We start from the raw sequence: 21,204 nt of genomic DNA on the forward strand, positions 1-21,204 counted from the left end.
GAGATGACAGCAGGCAGGGGATGAAGACTGGAATCGTAAAGGGAGACGCCCCTTTTTATACTTTAACTTTTAGTATGTGGGATGCTGTTGTGCCCCTTGAGCCATTTTCTCCCTGTTTCTGTCTTAAGGGAACTTGGGACTCGGAGATAGGCCCTGACTGTCAAATGAAGAAGTATCGGGGCTCCCCTGACAGGCCTGCTTTGGAGAACTCCTTTTCTCATCAGGCATGTCTAACCCTGACATTGTGGCATAATGTCATCTATAGAGTAAACACTTAAGAACTGTGCAGTGGGGCCGTGGAGGGTCTCCTGGTCTCTGAAAGAAGCTTCCTGTGTTACGTTGGGCAGTATTTACAGCCATCATCAATAATGTATGGGCTGTGGGTGGGACAGGCCTGGACCACCCCAGCGGTGGTGAGGTAGACAGCACCATCCCTTTGTGCAACGTCTAGTGCATGGAGGCTCTGCTTCACACTGTGGGATGTGTGACCTCTGTTTGTGTCTTGTGGGAGGGAAGAACCATCATTCCTTTCATAAGGTGCTCCTCATCTGGAGCTCTCGCTGGCGTCTTGAGTCTAGGAGCTTGAAACATGTCAACGTGTTTGTTTTTTTTTTAAGTTTATTATTATTAGTGGAATTACTGTGTGTGTGTGTGTGTGTGTGTGTGTGTGTGTGTGTGTGTGTGTGTGTGTTTTAAGAGTATGTGTGTGGAGGCCAGTCTTCTCTTTGCAGCATGGAGTCTGGGCACTGGACTCAGGCTCTCACGTTTGCTTAGCGAGACCTTTTACCTGCTAAGCTGTTTCACTGGCCAAATTCCAGATCTCAGACCACAGTAGGAAAGGAAACATTTTGGGGACTGCTCTCTAAACTTTATTGCTGTCCTTGAAACGGCAGGAGAAATGACATAAATGAGGCTCCTACGGCAGAGATTCACTCCCGAATGGTGAGAGCACTAAAAGCGTGCCGGCGGTCTCGCTTTCCCTGAGCTGGTGTTAGGGCGAGTGCTTTGTGAGCTGGAGGGAGACAGGCAGATGCACGTAGTAGGTGTTTATGATGTTCCACTGCCGGGCGGTTTCTGAGGGGCTTCCCGACGCGGTTGACAGCTATGTCACAGAGGTTAGCGTGGCTGAGTAGGCGTGATGGAGGAAACCGCCACTGCTGCCGTCCCGGAACATCTGGGGCCTGTTTCAGGGTCTGTGCTAGTTAACCCAACTGCTGGACCCTTTCTCGGAGGCCCCACATGTGCAGCGGGTGTGTGCATTTCCTTTTCATGGACTAGCACAGGGCCAGACTGAGATAGGTGCTTAAGCGTTTTTTTGTTGAAGACATACAGTTGTTTCGATGCTGGCTGAGGTCTGCAGGTGGCAGCTTTCCTGTAACACTTCTGTTTTGTCTTTCAGCCCTGGGCGTTTCCTGCTCGAGAGTTCCTTCGCAAGAAGCTGATTGGGAAAGAAGTCTGTTTCACGATAGAAAACAAGACTCCGCAGGGTCGAGAGTATGGAATGATCTACCTTGGAAAAGGTGAGTAGAATGGGCTTGTTTGTCTCAGAGCCTGAGGTTCACCTAAGGGTCAGTGCAGGCAGAAGTGCAGGCCTCCAAGGCCATCACCTAGGACAGTTGCTGTGGCTTGTGTGGGATTTGTTGCTGGGCTCATAAGAACAGGGCACACACACCTCCAGCAGCCCTGGTCCTTGTTTATCCCTGTGCTTTCTTATCCTGGTGTAGGACCTGTGATTTACTGTAGCGTTCTTCTTTCCATAGAGGCCACTCCATAGCTTCGTGTTTTGGGGTCAGAGTGCTAATTGAATTCCTATAGATTTCCTATATCACATTCTGCATTCTTTTATCTTGTAGCTTTTCTTCTCTGTCTGGGGAACCCTTTATCAACTTTCTGTTTAGGAACAGTTGTTATTATTAAAATCTGTCTTATGGTTTGAAATAAAATAGAATGAAAACAGGTGTTGGAATTAGGTGAGGTTAGAATTCTGACTTTCTTGTTCTGTACCGTCTTACCCTTTGCCTCTATAAGCCCTAGTTTCTTCATGTGTAAGCTTTTGAGAGCTTAAAGATATGTAAAGCAACTATTTTGACATGGTGTACATCATTGTTAACTTTGTGCATGCACATATACTCATTTGTGTGCACACAAATGTATTGTTTAGCTAGGTCACATGTTTCATGGGATATTAGAAATTGTCATCTTTGGATTGGATAGAGGGAATGTAAAACTTGGGAAATGGTGTTTTGAGTGGGCAATGGCACAATGAAAGACTTAGTCAAATGTTTACTAGACAATAGCTAGATAAATAATAGTTTGGGGACAGATTTTTTTTTTTTTTAATTAAGCTTTCCGTGGTTGCTTATTTAGAAGTCTTCCTAATACCATAGCATCTTAGGTACATGGCTCGAGCAGTCAGTGCTGACTGTAGGCCAGCATTAGAAGGCAGAGCTAATGACATCCTCTTAAGGTTTAGAGAAGTGAATTGGGAATGACAGTGGCACCTTGTGCGTGTGGATGGCGGGAGAGTAGAGCTTTTGGTTGGCCTCGACCTTACAACAGAGAGACGGTAAGTCTTGATTTTTAGGGCTGGAGCTTGCTCCATAGATCAGGCTGCCCTGGAACTCAGAGTAGTGCCTTCTGAGTGCTGGGATTTAAGGCAAATGCTACCAAGGTTTAGTGCTCTGACTTGTGAAGATAAGGTATTTATCTACTAGCTCCTGAATACCATCCTGTTGTGACATGCTCTTTTTCATAATTTGATAAATAACACATGACAATGAGATCCTTGTTTGCTTTTCTTCGCTTTCTGTCCATCACGCTTTCTTGGTTCCTTTGAAGGTTCAGGGTAAAGGAATGTACTTTCAGGAGATAGTCTGTTAGTTTTCCTGAGAAGAGCAGCTCAAGGAAGGACAGGTTTGTGTTGATTTGACAGTGTGAGGATGTGCAGCCCGAATGGCCAGGATGACAGGGCAGCAAGCAGGCCCTGGGGAGGCTGGCCACATGGCCTTTGTGCTCAGAAAGTGGGGAGCAGTGAGTGCTGGTGCTCAGCTCACTTTGCTCTTTTATGTAGACAGGGACCCCATCTTGCGGTGCCACCCACATTCTGGGTAGGTGGTCCCTCTAACTTACACCTCTCCGGAAACTCCTTCAAAACCACACCTGGAGTTTGTTTCCTGGGTAATTCTCAGTCTGGCTAAGTTGTCAGTGAAGATTGACTACCAGCTATTGATAGCTCACTTGAAAGTTTCAATGTTTTTTGAGTGTTCTGTAACAAGAAAATTTCAGAGAGCTGTGGGCTGTGCTGTTGATAGTGGGTTTAGGATCTCATTTGTTTTGTGCCTGGGCTTCATTCTTTTCTGTCTTTTGACTTCTTGGCATCTCAGTGCTCAGCTTTTCCTCATTGTTGCATTATTGTTACTTGACTTTCCACCCAAGAATTCTTGTGTTTTAAGGAAACCATTGTAATATTTATTAATATTAGTGAAATCTGTGTTCGGATTCAACAATAAGCTCAGGGCAAAGGGCCAGGTGGCTTAGCTGCAGAACATGAGAGTCTTTTTTTTTTTAAATTTAATTTAATTAATTACACTTTATTCACTTTGTATCCCCCCCATAAGCCCCTCTCTCCTCCCCTCCCGGTTCCACCCTTCTTCCCCCTTCTTCACACATGCCCCTCCCCAAGTCCACTGATAGGGGAGGTCTTCCTCTCCTTCTTTCTGATCTTAGTCTATCAGATCACATCAGGAGTGGCTGCATTGTCATCTTCTGTGGCCTGGTAAGGATGCTCCCCCCTCAGGGGAAGGTGATCAAAGAGCAGGCCAATCAGATTATGTCAGAGGTAGTTCCTTTTCCCATTACTATGTAACCCACTTGGACACTAAACTGCCATGGGCTATAACTGTGCAGGGGTTCTAGGTTATCTCCATGCCTGGTACTTGGTTGAAGTATGAGTCTCTAGGAAGACCCCTGTGTTCAAATTTTCTGGTTCTGTTGCTCTCCTTGTGGAGCTCCTGTCCTCTCCAGATCTTACTATTTCCCACTTCTTACATAAGATTCCATGCACTCTACCCAACAGTTGGCCATAAGTCTATGAGAGTCTTTTGTAGAAACATTGTCCTCAACCTTTCTTGGCGAGGCATTAGAGGTGGCGAGGCATTAGAGGTGGCGAGGCATTAGAGGCATTAGAGGTGTGTGCATTTGTGTGTATGTATGTGTGTGTACTTGCTCGTGTTGAGGGAGTGAGTATATAGTGCACGGAAGTCTAACTCTCTCAGGGTTTCATTCTGTGCTGCAGTCCACCAGCCCGCTGTGTTACAGTTTATCAGGGAGCTTTCTTTGCCGTATTAAAGAGTTTTATGCAGTGACTTCTGCAAAGATGTCTTCCTTTATTGCTTTAGCGGACAAAGATGTAAGAGGCACACCGAGACTAAAAGCTTTTCAGTAGTAGAGATCCAGTTAATGTTTCGGTGCTCATGTGGTACCTGAGTCAGATTAGGGTTGACGCTGGTCATCTCCTGCCTGTCCTGATGGCTGCTCTGTGAAAGAGAAAATCTAGACACTGTCCTTTTAGTATTTAGTCAGTCTAAAGCTGGGTGGCTTGTCTTGGTGGCCTTTGGAGTGGAGAATAAGACATGAGAGGAACTGTACTTTCTGGCTTAGACCGCACGAAGTGAGTTTATTTGCCTTTTCCTCATTCCTGCCTTGGCACTCTGTTGGTTGTTTGCACACGTTATTTAATTCTCACAAGAACCAGTAGGGCAAGTACAGTCCCTGCTTTAGAGGGGAATGCATTAGGATGCTGAGAGATCTCTTTCAGGCCACCGTGAAGCTGGATTTGTGTTTAGTATTACGCCCTCATCTTCTTCACAGTGCTCTCTGTTTTGCTGAGCGACCTGCCATTTGTATCAGTCTCCTGTGGTTCCCAGGATTGCTTTTGGCCTAGGAATACTCTAGAAACAAAGTCCTGGGAAGAAAGATTGTTCTAGAGACTAGATGTTTTGGAAGTTCTCTGAGCTCAGTGTAGCATTTCTGCCAGTACCTTTCTCCACAGTATTTCCCTCCTTGAAGAGCGAGGATGAAAATGGTCCATCCTGTGTGCTGTTGCTACCAGAGGCAGGTTAGGCTCTTGTGGTTAATTTCCTTCCTCAGATGCTAATGTGGTTAATTTTCTTTCTCAGACACTAACGGAGAAAACATTGCAGAGTCACTAGTCGCAGAAGGCTTGGCCACCCGGAGAGAAGGCATGAGGGCCAATAAGTAAGTATGCAGCACTCACGGCTTTCTTCATGAGGTTGGAGCCACGGTAAACTGTTCGTTTCTGATCTCTGCTATAGAACGGATAACCTCAGGTGCTTTAATTTCTTCTGAGATCTTCTTGCTTATGGAGGTCTCTTAACATCTACTTAATAGTATTTGATTTATGTGTACCTGCTTTAACAGGCCTGGAGACTAGGCAGGTGGTTTTTATTTTATTTTATTTTTGTGAATTAGTGGGTCTAAGACCATATCTGTGCAATTCCATAATATTCACCTGGCCAGCCAAATGTTTATTGAGTCTCAAGTGTAATCAGGCTGTGTTCTGTGCACTGAGAATATACCAGTGAATAGACTTAGGCTGTGCCAGCATTCTAACAGAGAGACAGACAATGAAACAAAGGATGTCAGGTGCACAGAACACTGCAGTGAAAAAAGCAAGAGAAAAGGATTGTGCTTTGAATCTGTTTAATTGTTTCTGAGCCCCTGGTCTTGAATCTGTAGATACTTCATTAATAGATAAAAAGATTTGTTTAGACAGTGGCAGTATGAGCTTGTTAGAAGATATATACGTAAGGCTTCTAGTACGTAAGTCATGTTCAAGTTCAGTACTATTCTCAGTAGGGTGGATTGCAGCTGGCTTTAATTAACACCTTCGTCTCTGAAAAGTGATACGCTCCGTCAGTAATTTGGAGGCTATAAACATCTCATTTAAACCATTAAGTTCTTGCTATTTTATGACTGCAGTAGCCAAAGAAAAGGCTTTGAATAAATATTTGCATCAGGTGTACCCATGGTAAGAATGAGCCAAAAGCATAGTGGTGCCTTTTGCTGGCTTCCTGTCCTCTGAGGCTCTGGGCCCAGTCACGCACTGTGTACCTGTGGTTCTGTCTGATTGCAAGGAGACTTTTGCTGGACTCTGTAATGTTGTGTGCCTGTGGGAATTGGTTGAATTAAGACATTTGTTTTTAGGTGGTATTTTTGGAAACATGCCACAGTTCTAACTTAAGGACAATTACTGGCATGATTGCTGTTGCAATGCTTTTTTTGGGTAATTCAGTTTGTAACTGGAATGAATAAAGAAAAACCCTGTAACAGTTTTGTGCTCCTACTGCTGGAGTCCTAATCCCTCTGGACCTGAAGTTGCCTCTTCTCATTGTTTTTATTTGCGTCTTCTTTTGCTACCCGACAATCTAATTAATTCCAATTAACTCTGAATTTGGAGACTTCTGACTCCTCTGGTTATGTTATGGGTAAAGATAAGGAAGAGAGGTACCAGGAACTTGTAGCTTGGGAAATGTTAGGCTGTGCTTGCTTAGACAGAAATGCCTAGAGCCCATTGGCTCCATTAGAGACCACGGCTGTGGATGGCCCCAGGAGTTTGAATCCTGCAAAGGCCTTGTAGTTCCTTGCTTTTTACATTTAGCTCAGGTGTGGCAGTAAACAGTCATTTCTGTACTCCTTTCGCCCTTAAGAAGTACTTATTTTATCTTTTTCTTTTAGACTGTTCTACTGTTGGTTTCCTGCCTGATCAAGGAGGAAGCTTTGTTTTCAAACTGCTGTTGTCTAGCTGGCCTTTTTGGATATCTAAGCAATTTGGAGCCACCGTTTTCTGTGACAGCAGTGCACGCTGCAGCCGGTCCGGCCTTGCTGTGTGCAGAGAGAAGTGTCGAGGGTGGTTCCTTAGGTACCTTCCCTGCTGAGCTGGGCTTCTGGAATCTGGGGTGCTTAAATGAATTTGTGCCCCCCCAGAGTGGCTCCCTTTGGAGCCATTAGCTTGTTCTGTTTACTCACTGGCAGAAGGACGACATCTCTTTAGATCCTCTCCTTAGATCCTCTCTGAATCTCATCTGTCCATTGAAGGAACAAATGTGGAATTTGAGAGTTGTGCTTCTGGTGATTTTTCTGGTTAAATAAAGGCCTTGTTCTCTTTTAGGGGAGAAGATGGTGAAGAAAGGAGCTGTCAGAGAGCTCCACTGCTGTTTGTGAGCCACTAACCACGATCTGTTTGCCTTTCCTGTCCCAGCCCGGAGCAGAGCCGGCTTTCAGAATGTGAGGAGCAAGCAAAGGCATCGAAGAAAGGGCTGTGGAGTGAGGGGAACGGTGCACATACCATCCGGGACCTCAAGTACACCATTGAGAACCCGAGGCACTTTGTGGACTCGCACCACCAGAAGCCTGTCAATGGTGAGCGTGGCAGGAGAAGGCAGGCAGACCTGGCTTTCTTTCCGTTTGCTCTCTTTGATTCTTGGGGTTTATAAGATCCAGTGAGCCTTTGTTTTGCTTATTTAGTATCTAAAGGGAATCCTTAAGGGTCAGAGAACACTGTGCTTCTTTGGAAGGGGCTTTGAATTGGTTCACAAAGCTTACTATAGTCATGTATCATAGAGTCAAGCCTTGTACTGTTGTTGAGCGAAGTTGTTAGTATTTTGCACGTTGTGTAGTTTCTGTTCTCTCAAGACTTCTTAAACTCACCCCGAAACTTGGAAGTAGAAACATATATTTCATATACATGTATATATAGATATATATAAACACTTATGCTATGTGGTTTTTGCTCCTTTGGGCCCTTACTGACTATAGGTTTAGAAAAATATAAGCAAGATCAATATGGTTTATAAGCTATTTTGTGAGCATCCTAGATTTTGGAGTATAGAGGTTTGTGAGGTCTTAGTATTTTCAGAAGACAGAGAAACAGGTCTGGTCTGTGTTCTCCTGGACTCATTTATGTGAACCTTCCTACATCTGTGAGGGAGGCTTCTCAGGTTTTTGGGAGGGAGAGGAGATGGGTTAGATGTAAACAGGTTGCCTATTGTATAACTCTGGAACAACATTCTCTGATCATCAAAAATGTTTGTTCTGTCACTCAGCTATCATCGAGCATGTTCGAGACGGCAGTGTGGTCCGGGCCCTGCTGCTCCCAGATCATTACCTCGTTACGGTCATGCTGTCCGGGATTAAGGTTAGACCACATACTGTGCTGCACAGTGTGTTTGGGATTTGTGGGCGTGTCTGTGATAGGTAGATCTTTTTTTAACCTGGGGACTTTGGATCTATGTTTCTTCCTACTATGAGCCATTGTCCAGAGTGCTTCTTGGTTATTTTGGCTTATGCTTCATAGTGAGGCAGTTCCATTAGATGTAAAGTAACAAGGAGTGTTTGGTGTAGGACACTATTGGAGACGTGAGGGTAGGAAGAGCGGGACATGAGTAGATACGAATTGAACTGATGAACAGCACCCTATGTGTTAAAAAAAAAAAAAAAATCAGTGATTGAAAGCAAGGTACCGCCAGATCCTTTCTGGATAAGGGGGCATTTTCAAAGGAAGTAAAAAATGCTCCCTCCCATGTGGTATGTTTCCTTTGCCTTTCACGGGAAGCTTGACCAGTCTGGTGCTTTACAGATGGTCTGAAAGGACAGTGTGAGGACACCCTGAGCTGAGGCTGTGGTCCTCATGGCCCTGGAAGCCTGGTGTGGGTGGAGGTCATCAGGCTGCCCACTTGGTTGCATTGCTCACCATCCTTACTCTCCTTTAGTGCCCAACTTTCCGCCGAGAACCAGATGGTAGCGAAACTCCAGAGCCCTTTGCTGCAGAAGCCAAGTTTTTCACCGAGTCGCGACTGCTTCAGAGAGATGTTCAGATTGTTCTGGAAAGCTGCCACAATCAGAACATTCTGGGTACCATCCTTCATCCCGTGAGTGTGCAGGGCAGCCTGGGCTTGCTGGGCAGTTATGTATTCAGTTTGCTGTTCCTTCTCTGTGCAACGTCGTTCCCAATCTTGGCTTTTCTTTTTGGGATATTATTATCTAATGACTTGGGAGCCTTTTCTGCATAGACACCATTTGTCATATGGTGTTGTGCAAATCAGTGCACTGACCTTTTAGGAAGTTTGTCTCAAATGTTCCTGGCTTCATACAGGGAACTCTTTGAGTCTGGAAGCTGCCAGTGGAAGGCTGGGGGCGTCCACATCCTGCAGAAGTGGGGAGTGGGACTGGGGATTTTTATATGTAGTCTAAAAGTCTCCAGCTCTCCTGGAGTCCAGTCAGGACGAGACATGTGGAAAAGTGATTTCCCATATCCTAATCATTAACCAGTTACTCCCTATCTCTGTGTTGAGTGGGAACTAGGATTTTGGGGGGACTTTTAAAACTTTTTTTTAATGTTGTTGTAGTTTGATTGTTGGAGGTCGACCCTGTGGTGCACTTGATAGATATGCTCTTCTTGCACAAGAAATGACCTTGCGCTGTAATAACTAAGTGAATTTTCGCTGTTATAATGGCGATGCAATACACAGCTAATCTACTGTTAACTTTTCCAGCTAGGTGACTCCCACGATGTTGAAGGCTGTGAGGCTTGTGTGCAGGGTGCCAGGGCCATACCTGTCTCTTCTGGAGCACTGGCTCCCTGACCGTGCCCTGTGGCTCCATGTCACAGTAGAATATGAATTGTTCACCAGGCAAAATGTGGCTGCACCGGCACCACTAAGTGTGTTCTCCAGCTCCCTGCTTATTTGAAGGGGAGAGAAGAGTGTATAATCTCTTGTAAAGATTCCCATCCTCCTCTGCCCCCAAGAAGAGCTACTTTCGCCTCAGTGCCACTAACATTTATTGTGCCCCTATTAAGTAGAGCTGCTGTGCCCGGGGCCGTTGGGATCTGAGGGGAAGGCTGCTGAGGAGCCCCACAGTGGCACCCTGTGTCTCAGGTGTGAGTCCCAGTTAGAGAGAACTACTTTTTCCTATTTCATACAAACGGAGGTCCCAGCTAGCTGGTGGCTGTGTTAGCTCCGTCAGGAGCAGAACAGTGATTTCTTGGTGTAGCGTTGTGTGATTTGTGTCTTGTTTGTCCTGTGCCTTGTTTCCTAGAATGGTAACATCACCGAACTCCTCCTGAAGGAAGGCTTTGCACGCTGTGTGGACTGGTCAATTGCAGTTTACACCCGGGGTGCAGAGAAGCTGAGGGCAGCAGAGAGGTAAGGCCTGCCAGGGCTCCTCAGCCAGGATTTCAGGGCAAGAACTGGTCATTTTCTCTCACTGGCTCTATCATTGCCTGTTTTACTTCAGTAAAGGAGTTGGAAACACCAAGAGAAGGATGGCATGGGCTATCCTATGGAGTGAGGCACACTAACTTTAGGTTCAGGTTAGTGTGGTGCCCGGGAGGAAGGGCTTAGTACGTGTATGTGAGTGTCCATGCCACGCTGCGCGGGCGTGAGCACAGCTTGTGTTGTTGGTTCTTCCTTTCTAGCCCATGGGCCTTGGGGACTGAGCTCAGGCCATCCGATTTGGTGGCAAGCACTTTCGCCTGCTGAGCTATCTTTCCAGCCCATATTCCTTTTTTGATGTACTTTTTAAACATTTTTTTTTTTTTTTTTGTCATTTTTCTCCAGGGTCCCCTCTTAAGAGGTCCATGTTTTAGGTGTCTGAAATAGATGGAATAGATTGCTTATCGGGTGCTCCCAAACGGCGAGCTTAGAGCTGTGATGGGGAGGTGAGCCGGGGGTTCCTAAGCTAGGAGGTACCAGGACATGTAGGCGGATTGCATGTAGGCGGGTTCTAGTCACAAGTGCAAACACATTTCTGACGTGGAGATAGCCTTCCAGAAGTCACGAATACAGTGGCTTGTCCGAGGTCAAGTATGGCCTGATGTTTTGTACTCACATTTGGTGGGATAGATTGAGGCAACTAAAAGCAGGTCCCAAGAGTATCTGAGGGGGAAGAACCCCATCAGCCCTGAACCTCCAGTTCCAGGACAGTGGTGAGCTGAAGGAAAGGACTGTGACAGTGGAGCACCCTCATCTCCTGGCGTGAAACCTTAGCTCAGAGCCCAACGTCACAGTGGTGTTGTTACTTTGCTTTTTGCCGATCCGATGTACAAGTGACAGAACAAGTGAATGACGGCGCTGTGTGTGAGGCCTGTTCTGAGGACAGTCTCATCCTCCTGAGCCTGTACGCACAGACACTTGCAACCTTTTCTGGAGATGTATTTTAACTGGGGCCGCTTGATAAGAGATCGGACAAGTGTATATTGTTTGGTGAAAAGCCAGAGGGATTACTTAATTTTTCAAAAGTTGTATATTGTGCCATAATAAAATTGGAAAAATGTTACAGTCTTGTAGATAAAGTATTCCAAATACTTGTGATTATTCTGTGATGCTCAATTTCTTTCTTGCTTGCTTTGGTTCAGAAACTTCTATTTTCTACTCATTACTGTTCTAAGTTATCATTTCGGTTGATAAATTTTCTTGGCTTTTTTTTTTTTAAGTTCCCGTCTGTCTCTGAAGAAAATGAGTACAATTAAAATATTATCTGTGTGGTTTGTAACAGCAGTAGGAGACTATAGTTTTGTTTTTTTTTTTTTGAGAGAGTCACTACAAAACAGAGAATGCAAATCATATCTCAGAGTATGATTGCTTGGCTGCTGTTTTGCGTCACGTATCTGAGCTGCTTGTATTGTGGGCACAATTACATGCTCTCTGTGGAAATGCTTTATGTATTGTACAACTACCACATCCTTCTTTGTCTCTTTCTATTTTAGTGCTGCTGAAAGAATGGCTGCAATACTGTTCTCAGAAATAATGCTTCTTTCCCACTGCACACGCATCCAATTACTCATAAATACTTGAAGACAGCTGTTCATTGATTTTTTTTTTTAATCATTGCACATATTCAATTTTCTACTCTTGGTCTGACTCAGAAAATAATCTACTGGGCTTAGTATTTTGAAATGAATTCCTGACAGCATGGTTTTTGAACTTTTATTGATGAAAGTCTGCAGATTTTGTCTGTTTTTCAAGTACACTTTAGATGCGCGATGTTGATGTTTTCTGAATTGAATCCAATAGCTGATAACCCTTTTACAGTTCAAATGGCAATCAGGCAGGCCTGTGATTCATTAAAAGTGTTTTCATGTGTATCTTTAAGGAACTAATTGCTCCTGTTTTATAGTATTCACTCAGAAGGTACTAGGTAAACCAAAGACTTATTTATTTAGGTGGACTCTCCAAGTGCTAACACTTGCATACCAGGATCTCAGTTGGCCATTCATAAGTTTACTATGCAAATTCATTTTTTTCTTTTTGATTTTTTGAGACCGTCTCTCTGTGTAGCCTTGGCTGTCCTGGAGCTCCCTCTGTAGATCAGGCCGGCTTCAAACTCAGAGATCCTTCTGCCTCTGCCTCTCTTGCGATGGGACTAAAGGCGTGCGCCACCGTCACCTGGCTTTTTAATTTCTATTTGCTGTGCACTTTCTATTTGTATCAGGCTGTGTTCTGGGTTGACTATGGTCCGTCTTCTCTGGATCTTCCCACAGGGGAGGTTAGTAGGATTTTCTTCTTTACCTGGTCTGTGATGCTGCTGCCTCAGGTGCAGTGGGCTGGTCTGTGAATGATCTTGCAACCTTACTGCTGCCTCAAGTGCAGTGGGCTGGTCTGTGAATGATCTTTCAACCTTACTTTGTTGCCAGGTTTGCCAAGGAGCGCAGGCTGAGAATATGGAGAGACTATGTGGCTCCCACTGCTAATTTGGATCAAAAGGACAAGCAGTTCGTTGCCAAGGTGAGTCATTCTCAGCATGTTGATACACAGAGAGGACATGGCCAGCCTGAGATGACGCAAGGAGCTGAATAGTTAGAGATGCTATAGCTTTTGACTATTCAAGAGGAGCCTTCTCCACCAAGTGCGTGCGTGTGTGTGTGTGTGTGTGTGTGTGTGTGTGTGTTGCATTTCTCAAGTTTGCTAAAAGTTCTTGGATTAATGTTGTGGGCATTGCTTGTAGAAAATAGCTCTCATACTTGAGATATCTTTTTGTTTGCTTTGCTTTGTAACTGGCACTCTGGGATTTCCTGTGTCCACAGCTTTCTTTTTATTCTCTCTGGAACTCCTGTGGTTTCAATATTTTCCCTGCCTTGAATGCTTTACTGGCTGATGTGCCTTGGGGTGGATTGTTTGCTTCTAAGGGAACTAGAGCTGTTAAATAGATTAAGTGGTTATATTACCAGTACTGGGCAAAAGATTTTCTTTTTAAGGTGTCAGTAATTGGAGTGGCAGAGTTCCATGCTTTCCTAAATCGTATGAAGTTTTCAGTGTATTTTTGCTTTTGCTAAGAGGCACTGATGATTTTTGTGTATTTATAGGCAAAATGTGGTTAAATAACCGTGTTTGTGGACAGAGGCCGACTCCATTAGGTAACCATGAGCTTTGGTTGGAAAGTCACTAGGTGGCGCTGTCAGCTTGAGAGATCCCCAAACTATTTTATAATTGTGAAATTTTTGCAAAGACTCTGAGGCATTGCCTGATTGATTTTCTTCTTTTCTCTCCCTCTGTTGCCATCCTCCTCCCTTCTCCTTCTTCTCCCTTCTCCCTCTTCCCTCTCTCTCTCCATGCTCAAGTAGGTTACAGAGCTCATGTAGCCTCTTCCCCTCCTTAGTAGATGTGAGCAGCTGTTAGGTGATAGTACTTACTCTCTTTAGTAGCCGTGAACAGCATTTGTCCATGGGGACGTAGTCCCCAGTGCACCTTCTATACCTTGAGGTAGACCACAATGGACCTTTGCCTCCTTTCTCTGAGGAATGTTCATTTGTGCACTTGGAGACCGGCTGCTTTGCCATCCTGAACCTCATTTAGTTTTGTTTACCTGGCCTGTAAGTAAGAAGGTATCTCTACAAAGGATGACTATCTACCCAGCAGGGAAATGGGTCTTCAGTTTGCTAACACCACCGAGAGGCTGTGGTACCAGTGATGTTGGTGAGACCTGGAAATGTCCCCTGGCCTGCCCTATTCCTAGCAGATCCTACTGACGTAGGGTCTCATCATGTTTTCCATGTAGCCTCCAACTTGCCATTATCATGCCTCTGCCTAACAATGCTGGGATTACAGGCACATATTTTAAATGTAACTATGTTGTCAACTTGAAAATGATGATGTGGCTGTTGAAACATTTCTTCTACTTTTTATATCCAGGATTCTTTGCTTTCTGGGTTTTGTTTTTAACAAAATAAGTGTTTTAATCACTACAACAAAATTTTATTTATTACAATTGTTGAAATGAGATTTATGAAGGATAACAGTCTCTGTAGAAAGTTGATTTAAATTTAGGCCATTTGAATAGAAGCCTATTTAGAAAAAATTGAATAGAAAAAAAGATTTTGTATTTTCTTGAATTTTAAAAATTCTTGAGTATCACTTTTGTGTGGACTACAGCACAGAGAAGGTAAGGAAAACACACATTCCTCTTGAGTAGTCTTGCTTTGCCACTAGGCTGTTTATGCTGCCCCCCCAGAGCTAGCCAAGCATGGGTCCTGCACCAGATATGGCACTGCCGTCAGCACTGCATGGCTTGTGAGTTTTAAAGAAAAAGACCGTTGTGTGGCATGTAAAGTTTATATGCACTTATATTTGGCTGCATGAGTAAGTCAGGTATAGCCATGTGGACTTGTGGAAGCGTTGTCTTGGCTCTGGTTTCTTCTTTGGAGCTAGAGTCTCTGTGTAGTTCTGGTTGACCTGGGACTCTGTATGTACACCAGGCTGGCCTTGAGCTCACAGACATCTGTCTGTCTTTATCTCCCAAATGCTAGGAGTGAAAGTTGTGTGTTGCCTGCTTGCTCGTGGCTCTCCTCATATCCCAGTATCAGACTGTTAATGGGATATGTAGTTGTCGCTGCTGTTGAGTAACTCGCAAAGCACAGAATGTTTGTTATTTGGCTCTTTACATGAAACCCAGTGGTTTTCCACACCTTTCTCATCGTTGTGGCCAAATGTCTGCGAGAAGCAGTTTCAGCTTTTTGGCCGATGGTGTCATTGCTGGGAAGGCGAGGTCCCAGCAACAGCCCCATCCATGGAGTGGGTGGCACTTGGCAGAACTCTGCACAGCGGCAGGAGCAGGAAGCAGGGAGCTCAGATCAGCTTTGAACCACCAGGGGGTATAGCCTTCAAGGACCATCACCAGTGACCTGCGTCTGCCAAATCAATGCAACGTCCCAACACGTGTCCCGACTGTAGGGCTCCGCACACTCCAGCTGTGCTGCTCACTTACCTGCTTGGAGAGCCTCCATGGCGTCCAGCCGTTACCTCAGGAGGAAAGAGTGGCCCCGACAGGGAACAGTGTTCTGGTGCCTTGTAGATTGGCAGTGGCTTCGTTGTTGGAGACAGATTCTGCTGTGGGTATGATTTGAACTCCTGGTGCTTCTGCCTCCACCTCCCAGTTGCAGTTACAGGCCTGTGGCACCATGTGTGGCCATGCCAACCACTTCAACATTCGCTCTTTCGTATCTCTGAATACAAGATGTGTTTGTCGTTCTCTCCTCTTTGTAAGCGTAACTCCTGTCCTTCATTCTCCGTGGGAGAAAATGGATGGAGATTGAGCATTCAGACACCAATATTCACATGGGCACACACATGTTCTTCCCTATTTTTCCAGTATGATTATGGCTTTGTTTAAATTGTCCGTTTCCCTTGTAAATGCTGATTACTTTAAAAGCTGTATCGCATCGTAAAGCAGTCTTCATTTCCAATACTTTTTGTTATCGCTGGAGTCACTAATTTTTTAAAAGCATTTACATGCATATATGTTACACATATTATTGGTTCAACTCTCAGATTCTCTGCCTGTATAGTTTTGTCCTAAACCATTCATTTAGTTTGTTAATTTCACCTTGAGTAATTCTGTCTTGAACGCTGGGCAGTGCCAGCTAGACTGATTGACGACCCTTCCCTCACTGTGGGTTTTATCTTTGGGTTTCTCTGCCACTGTCTTAGGTTTCTTCGCCCTGCTCTCAGATTAGGACTGCTTGCTGTATTCTGTGGCCTTTTCTTGATGATTTGCTCATCATTTTGGTGGCACACTTGTTTCCTAACCTCATGGTAACAGACTACCTGAGGTAAATTTCCAAAGCCATTCATCCCTGTTTTTCATTTACACTCAGTTAATAATGCAGTGGGATGCGTGTCAGAAACCATTTCCCATTGATACCATATTGCTTAGTTCTCACTTAGTTTTCTCTTTTTAGTTTCCTTAATTTCCTAGGGTTTTGTCATTTGGTTTTCCTTTTATTTTTTTGGTGATCTGAAATGATTCTGATTTTTTTTTTTCATGTATGTATCAGTCTTTTTCTTTCTAAAAGGAATTACCAACACGCCATAATGATGTTCTGGGTTTAGACCTTCCGTTTTAAGTCTTCTTCTTTTAAACTGCCTTATTACCTTTTATTTATTTTCTCTGTCCTTTCTCTTCCCAGAACCCCTCTCATTTGGATGCTGTACTTTGTGACTAGTATTTAGATCTTTCCATCTTATGTTCTTTGCCTTTAAAAAAAGTTTTATTGTTGTTTTTGAGATGAAGATTGTATTGTATCTTGCCTTGAACTTAAGATCCTTCTGCCTCAACCTCTAAAGTACTGGGACTGTAGGATGCACGACCCCCTCCCTTAATTCTTTTATTTCTAAGAATTTCATTTGTTCTTTGAATGCATCTCTTCTGTCATTGCTTTTTAAAATCAAACATCTAGAATGTGTTTCAGGTCATATCCTAGCTCTCTGAAGAATCACCTTTAATTATTTTACAGTTTTTCTTCGTGTTCTTTGTGTCCCTCTGTTGGTTATTTTGGTACCTTACTTTTCATATTAAAGGCCCTTCAGCTATTTGATGGACCTTGGCTGTCTCTTGTGCAAGAATAAGGTTTTAATATACTAGGTTATAAGCATTGAAACTGTATGTGGATTTTGGGCATATGTCTTGAAATCTAGCAGCTGTTTCAGAGATTTGAAGTCATTCCTAGTGTTCTGTGCCTGGTGTGGTAGTCCTGGAGTCTTTCTGGACAGCGAGGGCTAGGGCACTGGGTCTCTGCATCGTATATCAGATTGCCTGTTCACTGTCCTCACTTCTGCCTCAGGATTTGTCTTCTGTGAAGTCTGTGGACTCAGATATTCATCCATTTGCCTCCTGGCTTTTAGGAGCTTATGGCAGTATTTGTCTCTCTGATTATCTTTATATTCTTGAGCTTATGTATATAGATGAAAAGGTGGGTTAAACACATCCTTTAATTTTTTTATTTTAAAAAACGATTGTTTAGAGAAGGAACACAAAATAAGTGCTTGGATCAACTTCCTTAATTGGTATGTAATATTCCATTGTGCATCTCTACCGTACTTTATTTAACCAGTCTCCAGAAGGTGCTATTCATGTAAGCTGGAAATTTCCCCATATTTAGAAAGTGTGGTGAATGTCTGTAAGTGGTAGGTACTTCCTTAGAGGCAATTGGAACTTATTGCAAATAGGTCTTCAGAAGTATTAGCTGAAAGAGGGAGGCTTGTTTTTTACCTAATATGAACCTGAAGAAGGATTGGCCAACTTATTCTGAAAGGAACACAGTAAATTATATGTTAGGCTTTACAGGTCCCTGCTTTTTGTAACCCTCCCCTCCCATCCAGCTGTAACTCAGAAGTCATTTTTAAACAATTGAAACTGTTGAGAGGTGGAGATAGAGCTCAGTGGTGGAATGTTACCAAGCATGTTTGTGGCCCTAGGTTCAATCCTTAGGTCCATTATCAATCCCTCCACCCCAAACACATGCAAAAGAAGATGTGCTACTGTCCAGTAAGTTCTCAAGGAACTCTAACAAAGGTTCTCATGGCCCTGGGGTCCTCACACCCACAGGCCTCACCAGTCAACCCCAAATGACGTTTTTTTCTACAGTTCCTGTGTTTTAAAGGAGCTAATTGTATAGGACACTAAAATAACCTACAGTCCTTGCGAAGGCTAATGCTTGACCCCTTCAACAAGATGCTTTCGGGTCTGAGAGTTGGTTTCTGGGAACCTGTCAAGTGGTTCACTGTGAGAAATCCGAAAGTCAGCTAGGGATTCTTTTGATACATACGGTCTGTTAGAGATTGGTTTCCGTCATCTGCTTAAGGAGTTTTTATCTCTCCAAGAGAGAAATGCAGAGGAGGGCTCTCCTTGTCTCTCCAGGTTAGCAGAGAAGCATGTTCCCTTCACAGCGATTAGCTGAGCCTGCCTGAGACTTTTGTGCCCCTCATGGCCTGCCAGTTCCCTGCCTGCGTTCCCTGTGGCGTTTTAGCTGATCTGTGCAGTTTGTAGCCATATGGTCCCCTGAGCACGTGGCTTGGCTTCCCTGGCCCGCTGCTGGATCTGTGGGCATTGCAGATTTCACAGACCTGAATAGCATTGTTGGGGGAGGGGGAGAGAGCTTGTCCCCAAGTGCTGTCTTCTCAGTGCTCTGCTTGTTAGAGACCTCATGCTAGTTCTCTGATGGTAACACAAATACCACCCAAACTGCTTTGAAAAGATGTAGAACTACGCAGACTCCTTCCTTCAAGCTTATCCTTTGAGACTTACCTGAGAGCTCAGGTAATCGGCTGGCATGAGCAGCCGAGGCCAACATCAGAGACCAAGCTGTAAGGTAGCTGTGGATGCAGCATGGATCTGCTAAAATGGAATCGTTTAGTTAGAGTGGAACTGATTTTTTGCCCCAGTCACTTTTTGCTTCGCTTCCAGTTCAAGAGTCACTCAGCATGACAGCTACAGATGTTTGTTTCGGTGTTTCTGAGATCCCTGCCTTAGCTTATTTTCTTGGAGAATTCATCCCCATAGGTTTACCATGACATCTCACTATTGTTTTGCTTTACAGTAATCTTAATGATAAGTGGTGTTGTGATGTTTCCTGTGCTGGTCCTCTGTCTGTATAGTCTGCTTCAGGGAAATGTCCGTGTAAGTTCTTTGCCTGTTGTTCAGTTTTTAAAAATTGTTTTCAGTGCTGGGTATTGAACTCAGGGTTTTTGTCCATTTTTAATTGGACTGCTTGGTTTTGTTGAGGTATAGAAATTTTGCAAACATTCTGGGTATTTGTCAGAGACGTGATTTAGAAATACCGTCTCACATTTTTGGGGGTTGCCTTTTACTGTTGAATTTTGGGTACACAGTGTTTGTTTTTGTTTATTTTTAATTTTTTAGACAATGTAGTTAGCTATTTTTGTTATTATGTTTATCTTTTTTTAATCTAAAAGATCACTGCCAGATGCATTACAGTGATTCTTCCCCCTCCCCCATTTCTTTTAAGATTTTTAAAACCTTAAAAAATCATGGATTTGGTTTGAATCGATCTTTAGTGTGGTTCCTGCTCATTCTTTTGTGCCTCTGACTTCTGTATGGTCCGCTGCAGACTGTCTTTTCCCACTTACTGAGTTTCCATCCTTGTCAGTAGCCATTTGCCCACATATGCAAAGGTTCATGTTTGCATTTCTCTGCTGGTCTGAGTTCTAAGTCTTTACGACAGTACTGTATGGTTACTGTACTGTAGATTTGTAGTCTTGTTTTGAGAAAGAGATCCATGCACCATCCAGTTTTGTTGTTTTACCTATTTGATGTCCTTTGAGATCTGCTGTGAATTTTATTAGTTTTTTTTTTTTTTTTTTTTTTTTTTTTAAATTTCTGCAAGGCAAAATCAGCCAGTGAACAACCTGTAAAACTGTCTGAGTGCTCATTTACGAAGTACATGTAGGAAAACTTGAACAATGCACACAGATTGGCTTGCTTTCTTACTTTGTTTTTTATCACTGTGAGAAAGTACCCTGACAAAACAGTGTTTGGAGAAAGAGCACACGGCTGAACACATAGCCGGTGGACGGGAAGGCGAGGTAGTGGGAGCTGACGCGCTGGTTATGTTGCATTCGCAGTCAGGAAAACTGTGAAGGAATATTTGTAGCATTCACTGGCCTTCTTGCTTAGAGTGCTAAACTCTTTCATATTCTAGCCACAAAGTATTTCCAGTGGCCTAAGAACTGCACAGTCACGTTATCACAGCCGCATCCCCACTTCTGCTACCGATCTCTCTCCTGGCTTCTTTTTCTTGCTGTGATGAGGCGCCCTGGCTAAAGCAGCTACTGGGAGGTTTACTTAGCGGCAGTGTGTCCCGGCTTTAGCTGTAGAGCCTGAGGGGCCTGGTCTTACTGTATCCACAGTCACAAAGGTAACAATGAATGTGTGGGTGCCCGTACCCGGTGCCCCTTTCCTCCTCAGTGGGTCGCTGGCCCACCAGGCCCAGGCTGGTGGTGGCGGTGGTGATGGTTCTGGTTTGGGATCTTGTCACCGCATTTAGCCAGCCCACTTAGACAGATGCCTTGCAGGCGTGCTCTGGGAGTCATCTCTGGGTTGGTTCTAGATTTTGTCAATTTGACAACAGTATCACACATAGTCTGTGCACCAATTACATACAAATTTAGGAAATGCCGCATTTTAAAAGAAAGCAAAGTAATCACATTTGAGATATTGATAGGATTGTGTTAAATTTACAAATTGATAAAATCAAACCAATAAACAATGCAACAAAAATGGTATTGACATATTGACAGTATTAGATCTTGCTCCATCGTCATGGGATGTGCTTCCATTTACTTTTGTTGCCAGCGTGTGTGGTGGATGTGTGCATGTGCCCTGCAGGCCGGAGGTTGGCCCCTCGCCGGGGAACAGCCGACCAGCAGACTCCGGGTGCTCTTTTCTTTGCCTCCCAGGCCTGGGATGGTAGACATGTGCTGCCACACTTAGCTTTCTACATGGGTGATGTGGGGGCAGGGATGAGCTCAGCTGAGGTCCTCATGCTTGCACAGGCACCACTTTGCCTGCTAAGCCACTTGTCAGGCTCCTGCAACAGCACTTCATAGTTCGCACTGTATTTTTTTCACTCCTTGGCTGTTGTTAAGGATGTTGTTGCTGCTGTTGGGGATGGAACTCAGATGTTCCTGTTAGTGCACAGAAACAACTGATTTTGATTCCACTATTTTAATTCATTTGTTGGTTTAATACTATTTGTGGAATCTTTGGGTTTTCTTTATATATGTCTTGTAAGCTTTATTTATTAAAAATATTTTATTTTTTATTATTCTCTTAAAATTTGTATGCCGTTTATTTGTTTTTTTAGCCTAATTTCTAGATTTGTGCTGAATGGAA

General features: G+C 44.0%; 1 protein-coding gene across 1 annotated transcript in view; it reads left to right on the top strand.

Annotated features, from left to right (window-relative positions):
• The window catches only part of Snd1 (staphylococcal nuclease and tudor domain containing 1), a 397,879-nt gene that overhangs the window by 33,217 nt on the left and 343,458 nt on the right, over positions 1-21,204 (top strand). Inside the window, exons 3-9 of the mRNA XM_055608222.1 lie at positions 1,400-1,520; positions 5,178-5,256; positions 7,280-7,440; positions 8,124-8,215; positions 8,790-8,948; positions 10,117-10,223; positions 12,713-12,803. Coding sequence (XP_055464197.1) covers positions 1,400-1,520; positions 5,178-5,256; positions 7,280-7,440; positions 8,124-8,215; positions 8,790-8,948; positions 10,117-10,223; positions 12,713-12,803 — 810 coding nt within the window. The remainder of the gene's footprint in view (positions 1-1,399; positions 1,521-5,177; positions 5,257-7,279; positions 7,441-8,123; positions 8,216-8,789; positions 8,949-10,116; positions 10,224-12,712; positions 12,804-21,204) is intronic.

Source organism: Psammomys obesus, unplaced genomic scaffold, assembly GCF_907164565.1.
Source record: "Psammomys obesus unplaced genomic scaffold, mPsaObe1.curated_primary_1811, whole genome shotgun sequence".
Classification (NCBI taxonomy): domain Eukaryota; kingdom Metazoa; phylum Chordata; class Mammalia; order Rodentia; family Muridae; genus Psammomys; species Psammomys obesus.